Below are 16692 nucleotides of genomic sequence, written 5' to 3'. Positions count from 1 at the left end.
TAAATAAAAATTAAAATATTAAAACAATCATAATAATGGACACTCAGTGATATAAGTATCAGTAATGTCAAGACAATGCAAATTACGAAATTACTTGTATCATTAAAAAAAGTCTATAACTAAATTTAAAAAAATTGAAAAATACTTGACGATTCCACTTCAAACTTCTTGAAATCGTATTCCGTATTACCATTAAAAAAACAGTTAAAATTGACCGAAATTTATTAATGATCAGTAGTTATAGAGATAAATATAAACAATATATCCGCTGATCAAAGTCGCCTTATGATTTAAATGTCGCCCCGTTTTACGGTCGCCATTTATTTCAAGGTTGGCTAGAGAAGGGGGAAAAATCATAGAGAGCAATACGCGTCCTTTCAATTTCTATTCGGATTACCAACATTTAAAACAAATGCACGATTCGTGGTGTACTGTTGGGTGGGTTTGGATGATCGAATTTATTACCAACCGAATAGAAACGCTTTTCAGAGATGTTGAAAATAGTAAACGAAATTTATGAATGAAATTATTGATTATTAGAGCTTTTATAAACACTAAAGGAGTCTTTGAGAAATCCTTTATATGTACAATGTGTTAAATCCGATATTCCTCCCGGGTGATAATACCCTATTCACTTTTGAAGTCGACCTAATTTTGTCTTTTTTTCTATTTACAAATGAGATAATAAAAAAACGCAAAGTTGGGTGTTGAAAAATGACAAATTTTTGATAGGGATAAATTCTTATCCCAATCAAAAATCAAAAAGATGAAGAGACGGGTACATTTTGAAACTTTTATCATAATAAAAAATCATCCCAATAAAATATCATACTAATAAAAAATCATCCCTAAAATAAATAATCATCATCCTAATGAATATAGAATCGCATACAAAATGTGAACGAGCAAACATTGATTTTCAGCGTTCGGGTGATTTTTGATTAGTGTTTTTTCCTAAATGTGTCTATCTCTTCAAACATATACACTGATATGAGTATGTTAATAAATAAATTTTACATCGTCTTGTAGTTTTGCCATGCTCTTCCGCTCTGCCGGAAAGCTCCGATTCTTCGGGACTAAAAAAACCTGTAATAAAATGCATTTATTATATATTTTTACGTGTTTAATTCCATGCAATTAGAGAAGGGCATATCTTGCTTCTTTTACATTGTATTTATTTGGAAAGCTTCTTTTACATTGTATTTAATTAAAAAGGAGAGCAAGATCAATAATTTGGATTGAAAAACTGGCCGATATTCGATCACGTGACAACTTTTTGTCAATTAATTTTAAGGATCTTGTAAAAATGAATTCACTTTTGAAGTCGACCTAATTTTGTCATTTTTTTCTATTTACAAATGGGATAATAAAAAAACGCAAAGTTGCGTGTTGAAAAATGTCAAATTTTTGATAGGGATAAATTCTTATCCCAATCAAAAATCAAAAAGATGAAGAGACTGGTACATCTTGAAACTTATATCATAATAAAAAATCATCCCAATAAAATATCATACTAATAAAAAATCATCCCTAAAATAAATAATCATCATCCTAATGAATATAGAATCGCATACAAAATGTGAACGAGCAAACATTGATTTTCAGCGTTCGGGTGATTTTTGATTAGTGTTTTTTCCTAAATGTGTCAATCTCTTCAAACATATACACTGATATGAGTATGTTAATAAATAAATTTTACCTGGTCTTCTAGTTTCGCCATGCTCTTCCGCTCTGCCGGAAAACTTCGATTCTTCGGGACTAAAAAAAACTGTAATAAAATGCATTTATTATATATTTTTACGTGTTTAATTCCATGCAATTAGAGAAGGGCATATCTTGCTTCTTTTACATTGTATTTAATTAAAAAGGAGGGCAAGATCAATAATTTGGATTGAAAAACTGGCCGATATTCGATCACGTGACACCTTTTTGTTAATTAATTTTAAGGATCTTGTAAAAATGAATGGGCTATTATCACGGTTTTTTTTTATTAGCTAATAAATTAATTTGAAAAATCACAAGACAATCGGTACTACTCTTATTAAAATCCGTTAAGAAATAAAGGAGATATAAAGGATTAAAGTCTAGTCATTTGAATATAAATAAAAACAGACAATTCATGATGTCACCAAGTTTGACGTCATCGTATGCGAAGATAGTTTTTACGTAAAAATTTATGATTCGAGTAGAGTAAGTGGAATGGGGTGACTTTGTTCAGTTTCGAACTTCAAACCTTCGTAAAAGAAAAATTAAAATTCTTATTTTTTAAATGAGAAAATATTATGTTAAGTGAGCGAGAAAATAATAAAAACTTTGTGATCAAAGTCAACCCTTCGGAGTGGGTCGCTTTGATACATCATGATTTTATGCGTTTGTTTTGAAAATTTCATTTTATTTTTTACTTTATTTAGATAAAAAATATAAGTATACAACGTATACAACATTACTACTAAACACAATTTTATATTAATTTAATACATATATTTACATTAACGTTTCGCTTTACGTAAAAAAAAAAAACGATTCTTGAGTATAAAATGGGGAGTGACGTTTTACAATAATTTGTTTATTTTATTTTTAATCGGTAAATATTTTTAGTATAACATATAAATTATAAAAAAAACGGTGTTTTAAGTCAGTGCTACACAAAAAAGAATTATAAATATAACTTTTCACTTCTTTTTTAATTATATTATCCATCCTCCGATAGTAAATTACTTGCAAAAAAAAACACTCAGGTATCAGCAAATTATGATTAGGCGTGTATTTAATAAGCGTTTAAGTCGAATCTCATGAAATAATTAAAAATAATAAACTTTAATTCCACATAAAACAAAAAATATTTTTCTAATTATTGTAAACCAAAAAATTCAATTTTTATATATACTCAAAAATAATAATTGAAATATAAATCAAGATTAAAATATAAATCAAGAAAAATATTATGGTGATTAAAAAAATGTATTTAAGAAATATTTTAAATAATTGAAAAAGATAACATAATATACCTTGCTTTTTGATGGAATAAAATTATCAGTTAATGAAACATACTTAGGAAATTAATATTGGCCATATTCAACAATGTTCGACAAAATTTCACAAGAAGTGCAATTGATATGTGTATGAGGTTTTTTTACAAGCATTTCGTGACAATTATCTGATTTACTAGATAAATAACTTCACCGTTATCATTCGAGAACGCAGCTTCACATTTATTTGCTCACCTTTAAAAGAAAATCTTTAAGACTCGTTCATTTGAGTCATAATATTTTTTATTTATATTCTGAAATCCCGTATGTTAAGGGAAAATCCCCAGTCCTCACATTTTGGTAAATTAAAGTTTCCTTCTGTTCTAGAAAACTGGCTTAAATGATTTGAAGGATGTTTAACTTTATATTATTCATTGTATAGTGTTTCAAATAATATTTTGTAATGGTTGGAAGCAGCCCGAATATTCGTAACAGCTTTTCTTAGTATTTGAGCAAAATATTTTTTTGTAGGCCCTGTTTAAAAACTTTTATTAATAAGTTTGAATCATGTCGCTCTCAAAAAAAAGATGTATATAAAATGATCAATTTCAGCTCATTTTAGAAAACTTCTTATTATTCGTTAAATAAAAATTAAAATATTAAAACAATCATAATAATGGACACTCAGTGATATAAGTATCAGTAATGTCAAGACAATGCAAATTACGAAATTACTTGTATCATTAAAAAAAGTCTATAACTAAATTTAAAAAAATTGAAAAATACTTGACGATTCCACTTCAAACTTCTTGAAATCGTATTCCGTATTACCATTAAAAAAACAGTTAAAATTGACCGAAATTTATTAATGATCAGTAGTTATAGAGATAAATATAAACAATATATCCGCTGATCAAAGTCGCCTTATGATTTAAATGTCGCCCCGTTTTACGGTCGCCATTTATTTCAAGGTTGGCTAGAGAAGGGGGAAAAATCATAGAGAGCAATACGCGTCCTTTCAATTTCTATTCGGATTACCAACATTTAAAACAAATGCACGATTCGTGGTGTACTGTTGGGTGGGTTTGGATGATCGAATTTATTACCAACCGAATAGAAACGCTTTTCAGAGATGTTGAAAATAGTAAACGAAATTTATGAATGAAATTATTGATTATTAGAGCTTTTATAAACACTAAAGGAGTCTTTGAGAAATCCTTTATATGTACAATGTGTTAAATCCGATATTCCTCCCGGGTGATAATACCCTATTCACTTTTGAAGTCGACCTAATTTTGTCTTTTTTTCTATTTACAAATGAGATAATAAAAAAACGCAAAGTTGGGTGTTGAAAAATGACAAATTTTTGATAGGGATAAATTCTTATCCCAATCAAAAATCAAAAAGATGAAGAGACGGGTACATTTTGAAACTTTTATCATAATAAAAAATCATCCCAATAAAATATCATACTAATAAAAAATCATCCCTAAAATAAATAATCATCATCCTAATGAATATAGAATCGCATACAAAATGTGAACGAGCAAACATTGATTTTCAGCGTTCGGGTGATTTTTGATTAGTGTTTTTTCCTAAATGTGTCTATCTCTTCAAACATATACACTGATATGAGTATGTTAATAAATAAATTTTACATCGTCTTGTAGTTTTGCCATGCTCTTCCGCTCTGCCGGAAAGCTCCGATTCTTCGGGACTAAAAAAACCTGTAATAAAATGCATTTATTATATATTTTTACGTGTTTAATTCCATGCAATTAGAGAAGGGCATATCTTGCTTCTTTTACATTGTATTTATTTGGAAAGCTTCTTTTACATTGTATTTAATTAAAAAGGAGAGCAAGATCAATAATTTGGATTGAAAAACTGGCCGATATTCGATCACGTGACAACTTTTTGTCAATTAATTTTAAGGATCTTGTAAAAATGAATTCACTTTTGAAGTCGACCTAATTTTGTCATTTTTTTCTATTTACAAATGGGATAATAAAAAAACGCAAAGTTGCGTGTTGAAAAATGTCAAATTTTTGATAGGGATAAATTCTTATCCCAATCAAAAATCAAAAAGATGAAGAGACGGGTACATCTTGAAACTTATATCATAATAAAAAATCATCCCTAAAATAAATAATCATCATCCTAATGAATATAGAATCGCATACAAAATTCGAACGAGCAAACATTGATTTTCAGCATTCGGGTGATTTTTGATTAGTGTTTTTTCCTAAATGTGTCGATCTCTACAAAAATATGCACTGACATGAATATGTGTGTAAATCAATTTTACCTGTTATTCTAGTTCTGCCTTGGTCTCCCGCGCCGCCAGAAAGCACCGATACTTCAGGACCTGTAATCAAATGCATTTATTATCATTCCTTGCAATTAGAGATAGGCATTTCTTGCTTCTTTTACATTGTAATTACAGTAAAACCGCAATATAACAAAATGCGATATAGTGAAAAATGACATATCGAAATTTATTCCCTAAAACCAAATTTTCATATAAAAATGCATTATATATTGAAATCCTGTTAATATGTATAACAAAATCATTTTTGTCCCATACGAAAAAATGCCAATACATTTATGTAAATTTAAAAAAATGTTAAAAGATGAAAATATTATTTAGCAATTTAAAAGCCGCGTTGCTGCTGCATCTGCCGTATATGAATGGTTTTACGGCCTTTTCGGCGGCATGCGGCGGTCTGTTGGCATCCAGAAGTGTCAAAGTGTGTGTCCAGTGTGTGTGTGTGTGTGTGTTTGCAGGCCATATAATGTGAGGACCTAAACTCGATGAATATCCTTATTGTGCGGTCGCACCTGATTGTGGAGACGTCCGCATGATATTTTGGCAGCAAGCCAAATATACGCATAGAATTCTCTCGTTCTGATTGGTCGACTGGTAAAATCTGGGCAAATTTCATTTGTGGCACGCATATTGAGTATTTTTTTCCAAAAAAAATAACACCCGCCGAAATATAGTTCATGTGTGTCACCACCACATGGCGCCACTAGTTTAAAGTGTGTACAAATTAGTTAGAATATGCCAAAATGCTGACTTAAAAAAAGACCGCATTTTATATAGAAATTGAACCAAGCCTTTACATTTGCATGAGATTTGACAACGCCGCGGCCGCACTCAGTTTTTAGAGACCTCAATGCACTTGTGACCAATGTATCTCAAAACACACCCCAGTTCGCAGTTCAAGTATTGTGAACATCAGTACATAAAATAAACACGTTATACGTAATATCAAGAACAACTTTTAAATACGGGAAAAATAATTAATAAAAAACGTTTCATACTATTTAAATATATTTATTTTAATTATTTATATTATAATAAAAGCCAGTTGAATGTAAATAAAACAAAATCAGTAATAAGCCGACACTTCTCGTTGTGTTTAGTTATATTAAAATAGGTAGGTACGAGTAATTAGAAAAATATAAAATTAATATTTATGTTACTTTATAAAATATAAAATTAAAAGAGTAAAATTTAAAACAGAACAAACGATCTTAATTCAATTGTTCTAAATACAGGCTAGAAAATTAAACAAATAAATTAACACAATTATTTGAAATCTACCTCAACTAATTTTTTAAAGCCGATTTTGCATTTTTCTTAATTTTATCAAATACTAACACTAAATGACTTGTGTAAGTTTGACATGTAATTCCTCGAGAGTGCGGACAGTCCTTACAAAATTTTTGGTCCGCACAAGACTTATTTTTGTCAAAAACTTTGACCCCTCTATCTCTGTCTCCAGTGAGTGTTTAAATATTCCGTATAGAATCGTATGCAAGAAAGAGATAGGACTACGTTGCTGATGAATTTACACTCCTCTAAGTCAGTTATAAAGGTAGGACCGCACAACTTAGGTTTTACTACAGGTGCCCACAATACTTGCCTTGCGAACAAGGGTGTGAGAGAGGGTGTGTGTGTGTGAATCAATGTAAAAGTTTTTTAAAAAGGAGGGCAAGAAATATGAATCATTTGGGTTAAAAAACTTGCCCCTATTCAATGTCACGCATTTTATTGGTTTATTTGGAGAATCTTGTAAATATGAATTTACTTTTGAACCGTTTTGGTGTCAACCTAATTTTGGCTTTTTTTCTATTTACACATGGGATGAATTTTTAAAAAAATAATGTTGGGCGTCGAAAAACAGAAATTTAAATTTATCCCAATCAAGTCAAAAAGACAAAGAGACGGGTACATCTCAAAACAGAAATACAGATCATAATTAAAAATTATCCTTAAAATAAATAATTATTCTAATTAATGTAGAATCGCATACAAAATGCGAACGAGCAAATGTCGATTTTCAGCATTAGGGGTTGTACGAGACGCGTTTCCGCCTCGTATAAAGAATTGTGAAACTGTAAAAATCTCGGCAAGGCGCTGGTATTCTACTGCGAGCTGCGATAGGTATCAGTAGCCCGTAGGTATGAATATTTATTCCAAATACTGTCGGCTGACAGTGGCGGCTAGCAGGTTGTAAATCCGCTTCTGGATTCGGCTGAGTCCAGGAAAGATGCAGTGAAGATCTGAAGACGAAGTGGCGAAGTAATCGGGCAGAGTAGAGTTAAAAGAGAGTGTTTACTGTTTTCGATCGATGTCTTTATTTCTCACATGTGCACATATTTATACAAGATTACAAAATCTGACCCTACGGTTAACTTAGGTATGGGAATGGTGCCGGCCCCCCACTCCTGTCAAGTATTCTCCCGAGCGGCCAACGTAAATAGGCGCCCCCTAGCCAACGTATAAGCCCCGACCCCCGCCTCCGTCCCTCCATTGCACAATCGAGCGCCGACTAGAGCGGACGTGAAAGGGCCGCTAGCTTGACACGCTCCGCTCAATTCGTCCTTTATACGGCAGCGGCCGGTTAGACACGGAATTAGCCTCGCAGACTCATACATACTAGGTTATATATTGAATACAAGTAAAATAATAATTGAAACATTTATACAAACATACAATAATAAAATAAAGGACTATGACGTCGGCTACAGGGGTGATGTTTCCTAAATGTGTCAATCTCTTCAAACATATGAGGGCATTGGAAGCAAAGGTAGCAAACTACCGTTTTGGTGTTTTCGAGAAAAATAACAAAACTGCTACACTAATGCCAAGGAGAGTCGGAAGTTAATTCGATGCATTTTTAACAAGTTTTTAGTATCTGTAATACGAAGTACTCGAAAACTAAATTATTACTTGGGAGGTTGTTACCTTTGCTTCTCACTTTATGAGAGATTGCTATCTTTGCATCCAAAATTCTGACGTCACATGAAGTAAGTTACATGTGGTTTAGAATAATACTAAAGTTTTACCTACCATTAAAACTCTTATTCTGTTGCCTTCGTCATCCAGAACATATTTTATATATGTGAGAGACAACATTTCGATTCTTGTCTATAGTGGTCTAAATTAGCTTCCATTCTCCTTATATTGTCAACACTGGGATGACATCATCTATATGCTCTGTGATTGGTCGTTTGTTTTGTCACCGGCAGTTGGCGTCATGCACAATTTTTTGTCAATTCTAATCTCACCAAGCAGTAATTAAATATGTTCTGGATGACGAAGGCAACATAATAAGAGTTTTAATGGTAGGTAAAACTTTAGTATTATGTAGTGCCGTTCGTCATCCAGAACATATTTTATATATGTGAGAAGTGTTTGTTATCGCCTTGGTGACAAAACTGATGTCAATTGTGAGAGGTTGTTAATTAGTCGAGTATAGGTTCAAACAGATTTGTGAGGGATGGCAATGTAGAGGAGCTGCCACCTTCCATTACTTCCCTTCTGTAGTGTTTTGCGAATGTGTTCTCGCTCTTCCAATTTCCTCTTTCCAGGATTTTTTCAATTGGGCAATTTTCTAACCAGCCGAGCGATGCTACTGCTGACCTTGTACTCCCTGCTGATTCATCAATGCCAGCACTTCTTAGGACTGTTTTTACCCATCCTCCAATTATTGTTCTTGTGGCAGGTTTTGGTAAGCCCGTAGTTGAGGTAAATAAGTCTGGTATGGAATTTAATTCTTGTCTTCTTACTCTAGATAAAGCGCATACTTCTCGAAGCCAATATACCGGATCCGTACCTTGTTCTGAGGACGCATTAAGTTTCCACCCGGACTGCTGGCGAGTTGCACAGTCAGTTTTAGATCCAAAAGCTGGCCAAAGAATAACATGGTCCCCATTGTCCACAAGCTGTCTGGTGTGCATCGTAACAGAGTAAGGTCGCGCACTCTTCTCCCAGATGCGAGTAAAAGTATGACAGCGCATCTTCGAGAGGCATCAAACAGAGTAACTGTTTCTGGAAGGTTTTCTTTTAACCAGTTACTAACCTGTCTCGGGTCCCAGATAGGTAATACTTTTTTCCCTATAGTAGTATTGACTATACCCTTCATTACTTGTTTAACTACCGTGTGATTACTAAGCCTCGATTCACACTCTGGGTTAGTTAAAGTTGAAATGGCCGACTTATGAAGAGCAATGGTACTAGGAGCCAAGCCTTCTTTAAGTTTCAAGTGTGCTAAAAATCTTGCTAGCTGCGAACCTGACGGGTCAATCCTATTAACATTATGTTTAACACACCATTGGCCCCGCCGTTTCCATGCTGATTTGTAGGCAGTTACTGTGGACGATCGCCACCCAGCATTGAGAAGGGCCTTTTCACGTTCTGACCACCCATTTATCGCTCCTCCCCAGCCCCAATCATCCATACTTCCATCTCTAGTTTTTGGATCTGAGGAGGGTGAAGACCTGTTGACATATCCACTAGGTTGTCGGCTAGGTTTGTTATTCGCAAAGCTGGGGCTAGGGCTCTCGACTGGAGATCTGGCAACCAGAACACTTTGGGCCACCTTGGTATTACCAATAGGTAAATACCGACACACTTGTTTAGATGTTCCAGGACTCTCGGTATCAAGCAAGGTGGTGGAAACACCCATGCCAGTGGGAAGCGCCAAATTCTGCTGAAAGCATTGTGGAATAGGGCTGTTGTGTCGGTGGGGTTTATGGAAACATAACTGTTTACCACGTGAGCTGTCTCGGATGCAAATAGGTCCATCATGGGTCTGCCCCACAAGCGGAATATTCGGTCGGTCGCTGAAGGTAGAAGGTGCCATTCGGGTAACAAGGTCCCTCGTGAAAGATGATCGGCGAGTCCGTTGTATCGCCCTGGGAGATAATACACTTCCATCCTTATATTGAGAGCATCCACTAGTGCCAGAATCTGATATGTCAACTGAAGAAGGTTCGCTGATTTCGTACCTCCTTCGTTGCGTAGATATGCCAGTACCGTCCTGTTGTCCGATTGAATGAGACAAGTAGAATTGCTCAAACTGGCTCTCTGATACTTCAATGCCTGGAGAATAGCAAACATTTCTTTGAGGTTGCTGTGCCATTTGGTTTGTTGCGGTGTCCAGCAACCTGATAGTGGAGTGTCGTCTACCTGCGCTCCCCATCCGCTGTCTGCTGCGTCTGTCGCAATGAAGTGGCAGGCTTTCGGGAAATGAATAAGAGAATGGGTATTCACATTGGTCATCCACCAGTTTAGGTCGCGTCGGCCGCGGGCGGTGTGCGGTTTTTCAGCCTCCGTTCGTACCGTCGCGTCGCCGCGTTTCCCCGCGTGATCCGTTCTGAGGACACTGCCAGGCGGGGAGTTTGACTGGGGCGGTACATCTGTCAAAGAATAACGCAGGTGTCCTAAGACCAGCTCAGCGAGGCCGGAAATCTCGCGTCGAGCAAAAGGGCAAAAGCTGGTTTGATCACGATGTTCAGTATGCATAGAGACTGCGAAAGCACGGCCTATCGATCCTTTCGTATAAAGAGTTTTTAGCGAGAGGTGCCAGAAAAGTTACCACAGGGATAACTGGCTTGTGGCGGCCAAGCGTTCATAGCGACGCCGCTTTTTGATCCTTCGATGTCGGCTCTTCCTATCATTGCGAAGCAGAATTCGCCAAGCGTTGGATTGTTCACCCATCAAAAGGGAACGTGAGCTGGGTTTAGACCGTCGTGAGACAGGTTAGTTTTACCCTACTGATGACCGATCATTGCGATAGTAATACTGCTCAGTACGAGAGGAACGGCAGTTTTGGACATTTGGTTCACGCACTCGGTCGACCGGCCGGTGGTGCGATGCTACCATCCACAGGATTAGGCCTGAACGCCTCTAAGGCCGTATCCCGCCTAGGCAAATCGGGCGGTGATAAGTGATGTGAGTTCCGCGAGTCGAAAGGCTCTCTACACAATGTGACATCTATCAGGCGACCCCCGTCCGCAGGGGCCTCCGTCGAAGCCCGACGAGGTGGGACCAGCACCGCGCTGCGTGGTTAAATGTCCCGGCGCGATGGCGTCCCGCCTCTGACCAAGCTTAAGTTCGGCGTCGGAACTCGGAATCGTCCGCAGACGACCTTCGTACCTGATCGCAGCATGACGCCGCTCTACCGGGTGTTGTACCCGGTAGAGCAGCGTCATGCTGCGATCCGTTGAGACTCTGCCCCACGCCAAGAGATTCGGTGGTTTTATCCAAAATGGTATCCGATAGCCATTGAGAATTTTTAGGGCGAAGTCGGGGGCATTTGCGGTACGCCATTGTTCTAAAGAACCTTGCAATTGCCCTCCCTGAAATCGCCCGGGCTGGTTGTCAATTGTTTTGGGGGCGACGGTGCGAGGTCTGCCCACGCCCCGTCTGCCTCCGAAATTTCCGTCCTCTGCTGGCAGAGGAGGAAAGGCCAGAATGGTGACCGGGGTCTGCCCGCCGGTACTGAAACGAAAATTGGGTAGGACCCAGATTTCCCGCAGGAGCACATTGAGTCTGTTTGACTGTTTGTGCTCCGCTCTTTGGCCTTGACACTGTTTCCCTAACCCTGGGGGTCTGCGGAAACTGAGCCCTAAAGACTTTGCTTGCCCCACCCAGTCTCTGCAACTGGGTGAAAAGTTTGTCCTCATTGAACAGATGAGTCACCGTGGGAGATGGCAGCAAAAGCCGTCTCCATACCTGTGAGTTGGACACATGCAGGCGTGATAACCTCACAGTTTACCTCCAACTCTTTGAATCCCGGGTCAGCAGCATACTCCTTCAGCACCTTGGCGTAACGGACATTACACCAACCGGGGGTGTCGAAATTCTGTAGGCGTTCCACTGTCTTTAACATGGCATCGGTCGGTGCTCCCATTAGTGGTTCCTTTAGTGCCACTACGGGGTCCGGTACATGAAATACCGGAGCCGTGGATGTGCTGCAGGCACTGACACTAGGCCCTGACACATTTGGAGTCTCCACCGGGCCTAAGGGAGACTCTTCATCTTCGAAACCCTCAAATTCACTGTCAACTGCGCCAGATACGCCGCCAGCATCTCGCTTAAAAATGAACTTCTGGAGATCGCTTAACTGGCGCGTCAGCTTTTTGAGCATTTTATTTTGAGACTTTTTCCTGTGTCTCCTACTTTATACGCGTCGCGAGCCATCCAAACTCGAATCAGAATCCGTGGTCTCATAACGACGCTTGCGCGTACTCGAGTCCGTGTTCTCACTTCGGTGTTTTTTGGTAGTTTTCGCCAGAGTCGGCGGTTCCACAGATGACATTACGGCGCGCGAGGGTTATGTGATGATAAAGATATGTAAATAATATTTGAAGCGCAACGACGCACGTTGTTTTTAAAAAATAAAAACCGGTAAACAAGATGGCGTCCACAAAACAATGCGCGTCACTAATACGAAATTACACGAAAAAACAGTGAATAAACGCAACACTCCTAGTCAATTATATCATATAGTTTTCTTTAAACAACGGAAGCTTTTAAATAAACAATTGAGTTATCTCTAGCACTTAATGTATCACAAAAAACTTAGCGCGAGATAATTCGTGACCACATAGAAAGAATTTCTATGTCAATTGACAAAAAATTGTGCATGATGCCAACTGCCGGTGACAAAACAAACGACCAATCACAGAGCATATAGATGATGTCATCCCAGTGTTGACAATATAAGGAGAATGGAAGCTAATTTAGACCACTATAGACAAGAATCGAAATGTTGTCTCTCACATATATAAAATATGTTCTGGATGACGAACGGCACTACATAATACTGTGTATTATGCAAGTATTCGAAAATAATACCTTATTGGTAAGCTAATTTTTTGGTTATTACTGAAATATATAAAAATACCCATTTGTTATATTCATTGTACAGTATATTTTTGCTTTTTTTAAAGTTTAATAAATACAGTAAAACCCCTTTTTTGCGCCCCCCGATTTAACGTGTTCCGGCTTTTTACGCCGAAATGTTTAAGTCCCATTTTTTTTTTATACGTTCTCGTACAAATTTACCCCGAATTAACATTTTAAAAAAAATTTCAAAACGCCAGTTTTACGTTTAAGAGTGTATGAAATACACACCTTGTGTCATAAAACTTAAGTAGGTCAACACCAAAACCTATATTATACCAAATACAATAAAAGCTGGTTAACAATGCAACCTTTCTAACTGAATACATTATACACGTAACTATAGTATGAATAGACAAACATCTCTGTAGTCAATAAGGGTGAGTTCGCTATCTGCATTGCCATCACTGATTTCAAGGTCGTAAAATTTCCGAAACTCCTGAACATTCTAGAGGAAATAACAATGCTACGCAAGAATACATAAAAAGGCTAAACCATTGTTTGAAACGAAATTCAAAAGGGCTGTAGAGTAATCGACCTTTTTTTTTACTGTTTGGTTAATTTTGTTTAGGGTCAATTTCCCATGTTTTTAAATGAAATTCGCCATACTAACATGTTACTTAAAATGATTTTTCGCTCGTCTGGTTAAGGACATACGGACAATTTTTAGCGCATTCCTATATGTAATCAGAATAAAATCATCGTACCTTTAACGTTTACCTCCCTTGAAAAGTGTAAAAAGGGGGGTTTTACTGTATATTAATCATAGCTTATTTTGGTAGACATATTTATGGCATCTGTCCATACCCGTGGCACAGACAACATTTTTTTGTAATGTTTTTTTCACTGAACTTAAACTGTAAGATACTAATAAATTATCTTTAATAGTAATATGAATTCCAAAAACTCTCTAAATATTTGTATGGGACGATCATTTTGAAAATTTAAATCTCAAGCCTGTCATTGGTCGAATAAAATGGCTGATGGATGTTGCTATGTTTGCTTCCAAACACTATTTTCAAACCATTAGAAGTATGATTTAAAACTATAAAATACTTAACTGATATTTTTTATTAAAAAAAGTTTATAAACTACAGAATGACATCATAACCAAAAAACTTTTTTTTTTGAGGTAGCCATCTTTGCTTCCAATGCCCTCATATGCACTGATATGATAATTATGTTTGTAAATTAATGTTACCTGGTCTTCTAGTTTTGCTTTTGTCTCCCACTCTGCCAGAAAGCCTCAATTTTTTGGAACCTGAAGAACCTGTAATAAAATGTATTAATTAAATATATTTTTTTTTTCACATGTTTAATTCCTTGCAATTAGAGATGGGCATTTTGATAAGAGTGGCAGTAACAGTTATTGTTTTAAAAATTAAGCTGTTTTGTGAAGACATTTTAAAAATAACAGTTTAGTGCAATTTTAATCAACAACTTGACAAGTCCAAAAGTTTGTCATTTGGTGCTTGGGTTAGTTGCATATACTATATTTTTTTCAAACCTCGGATATAATGCCTTTATATTAAAATGTAGTATTTTTCACACATCCGTCGATATTCTACGATCACGACGATATTGCTAATTTAGAATTTATTTAATAATTTAGAGATTCATGGTAAAATTAAAAACATAAATAAGACACAGAGAGCAACATTACATTCTCTCCAAATAAATTAGTCGAGCAATACTCCTCATTAGTTAAGCAGTGACTTTTTGTCATTGCCATCGTTAGCATGAAAAAACATACATTTAGGGAATATTACAAATATAGCTACAAGCTCGCCAATTACTAATCCTATATTTTAGCCTGTATTCTTTACGCCTCATCAAAGTAAATTTGCTTAGTCAATTACCCTAGTAATCAATTTAGAATTCAAAAATATTTAAAAAATCTATTCATTTGTAAAAGACATTGAAGGCTGCAGCTGTGAATTCATGAACTGTCTTGCTAAGTTTTCAAGAGCGGCATCGGAAGGTAGTTGCAATTTATCGGAAATTTCACCTGCTTCAAACTTTTCATCGCTCATTTCAAAATCGGAATCCGTGTTTTCTACTACATGAGAAATTAGACATTTTAAATATATATAACTGCACACTTAACACTTCGCAACTTTATTCTTGATACGAAACAATAGCATAGAAATGGAGATAGGTATGTATAAAAATTTATTTCTTAAAAATGTATTCATAAAAAGGTGAGCCATAAAAAAAAAATTTTAACATAAAAGGCTGGTAAACGTGGTAAAGATTTACACATCAACGCACAGGTCTAATGAAACCAAAAGATTCATTTTATGCGCGATTGACCGAGCCATCTGACAACCTTGAACAGTTTAAATTGACTGAATGCTTGCTTTGATTTGGAACTCTGCTAAGTTTCTGTATTTTTTATGGTTTAGATAAAAAATATAAACAAAAGTCAACAGATGGCAATAGGGGATATTTTCGACATAATTTTAATCTAAATCTCGGACAGATTCTGGCCCTTAGTGAAAATAAGGTTGATAATCCGCAGCACTTTTGAAACAGTGGTGTGTTTGCCGCATGGCAAAACACTGTTGTATGTTATCTGCGGCCAAGAGATTAAACAATTATTTATTGCGGGCTTTTCCAGGAATAGAACCCGGAACCTCAAGTACAGTAGGCGAACGCACTAATCACTACACTGAGAGATAATTGGTAAGCTTGAGAAAGAGTCACTAATATGGTGTCATGTCGAAAGAATGTTAGCTACAGATTACAGCAATACAACAAACTGAACTACAGATTACAGCAATACAACGGGCCGTAGGTACTTGGGTTGAGAATTGCAAGCGCTAACCGAAACCGTCCATTACACGTTTGTTGTTAAACTAAAAACCAATCTAAAACCAAACCAAAAAGTTGTTCTATGCAATAGAGCTTAAGGGCTTCTCTAGAGAATTGTTACTCTGAAGGTAAAACAGATATACGGAGAGAATGAATGGTGAAACAAGATTAATTTTATTTATCATTATCCACCTAGAGCTGGACCTATCTTCACTTGATTCTTAGACCTTTCAGAATTTTTACCTAAAATTAATTATCGAGTGGAAAACATTAGTCTTGAGTTCTGGTTCTATTTCACAAAAAGAACTGTATTCTTCATTCGCCCAGACACAGAATAAATCATCATCAACATATCAACGGCCCCTAAATATACTTTTGAAACTGCATTTTGCGAGGTTTATCTGCAAGGAACAATCACATAAGTCAAAATGACTTACATTTCAGGAGAAAGTTTTTTGTGTCTCAAACATTGTGGGAATCAAATCTAACATTGAAAGAATGTTTTTTTTTTTCTCCGTACTTATAGGAATTGGATTATTGTTTATAACCGGGAATACCTATTTAGGTGATAATTCTTCAATGTTACGTCGTTTAGGGCATAAAAATAGAAAAGGTTCTTCTTCGAGAAAACTTTTTTTTAGCCGATAACTAATAAATTTATTATGTGTGATAAAATTCATTGATAATTTTATTCATAATAACGTT

General features: G+C 36.0%; 1 protein-coding gene and 1 long non-coding RNA gene across 4 annotated transcripts in view; both read right to left on the bottom strand.

Moving 5' to 3' along the window:
* LOC148271778 (uncharacterized) overlaps positions 1-16692 on the bottom strand; it is a 74340-nt gene that overhangs the window by 42438 nt on the left and 15210 nt on the right. The window lies entirely within an intron of this gene.
* The window catches only part of LOC148271779 (uncharacterized), a 62979-nt gene that overhangs the window by 38336 nt on the left and 7951 nt on the right, over positions 1-16692 (bottom strand). For all 3 annotated transcript variants that reach the window (XM_088240946.1, XM_088240947.1, XM_088240945.1), the window contains exons 6-10: positions 14375-14443; positions 5278-5337; positions 4628-4696; positions 1700-1768; positions 1018-1086 (exon numbers count right to left, since the gene is read on the bottom strand). In XM_088240946.1, the coding sequence (XP_088097072.1) occupies positions 1018-1086; positions 1700-1768; positions 4628-4696; positions 5278-5337; positions 14375-14443 (336 nt within the window). The remainder of the gene's footprint in view (positions 1-1017; positions 1087-1699; positions 1769-4627; positions 4697-5277; positions 5338-14374; positions 14444-16692) is intronic.

This window comes from Micrasema longulum, unplaced genomic scaffold (assembly GCF_059751315.1).
Source record: "Micrasema longulum isolate JH-2025_06_02 unplaced genomic scaffold, ASM5975131v1 h1tg002657l, whole genome shotgun sequence".
In the NCBI taxonomy this organism is placed as follows: Eukaryota; Metazoa; Arthropoda; class Insecta; order Trichoptera; family Brachycentridae; genus Micrasema; species Micrasema longulum.
The sequence above is the reverse complement of the archived record's forward strand: the minus strand, read 5'-3'. Positions and strand labels throughout refer to the sequence as shown.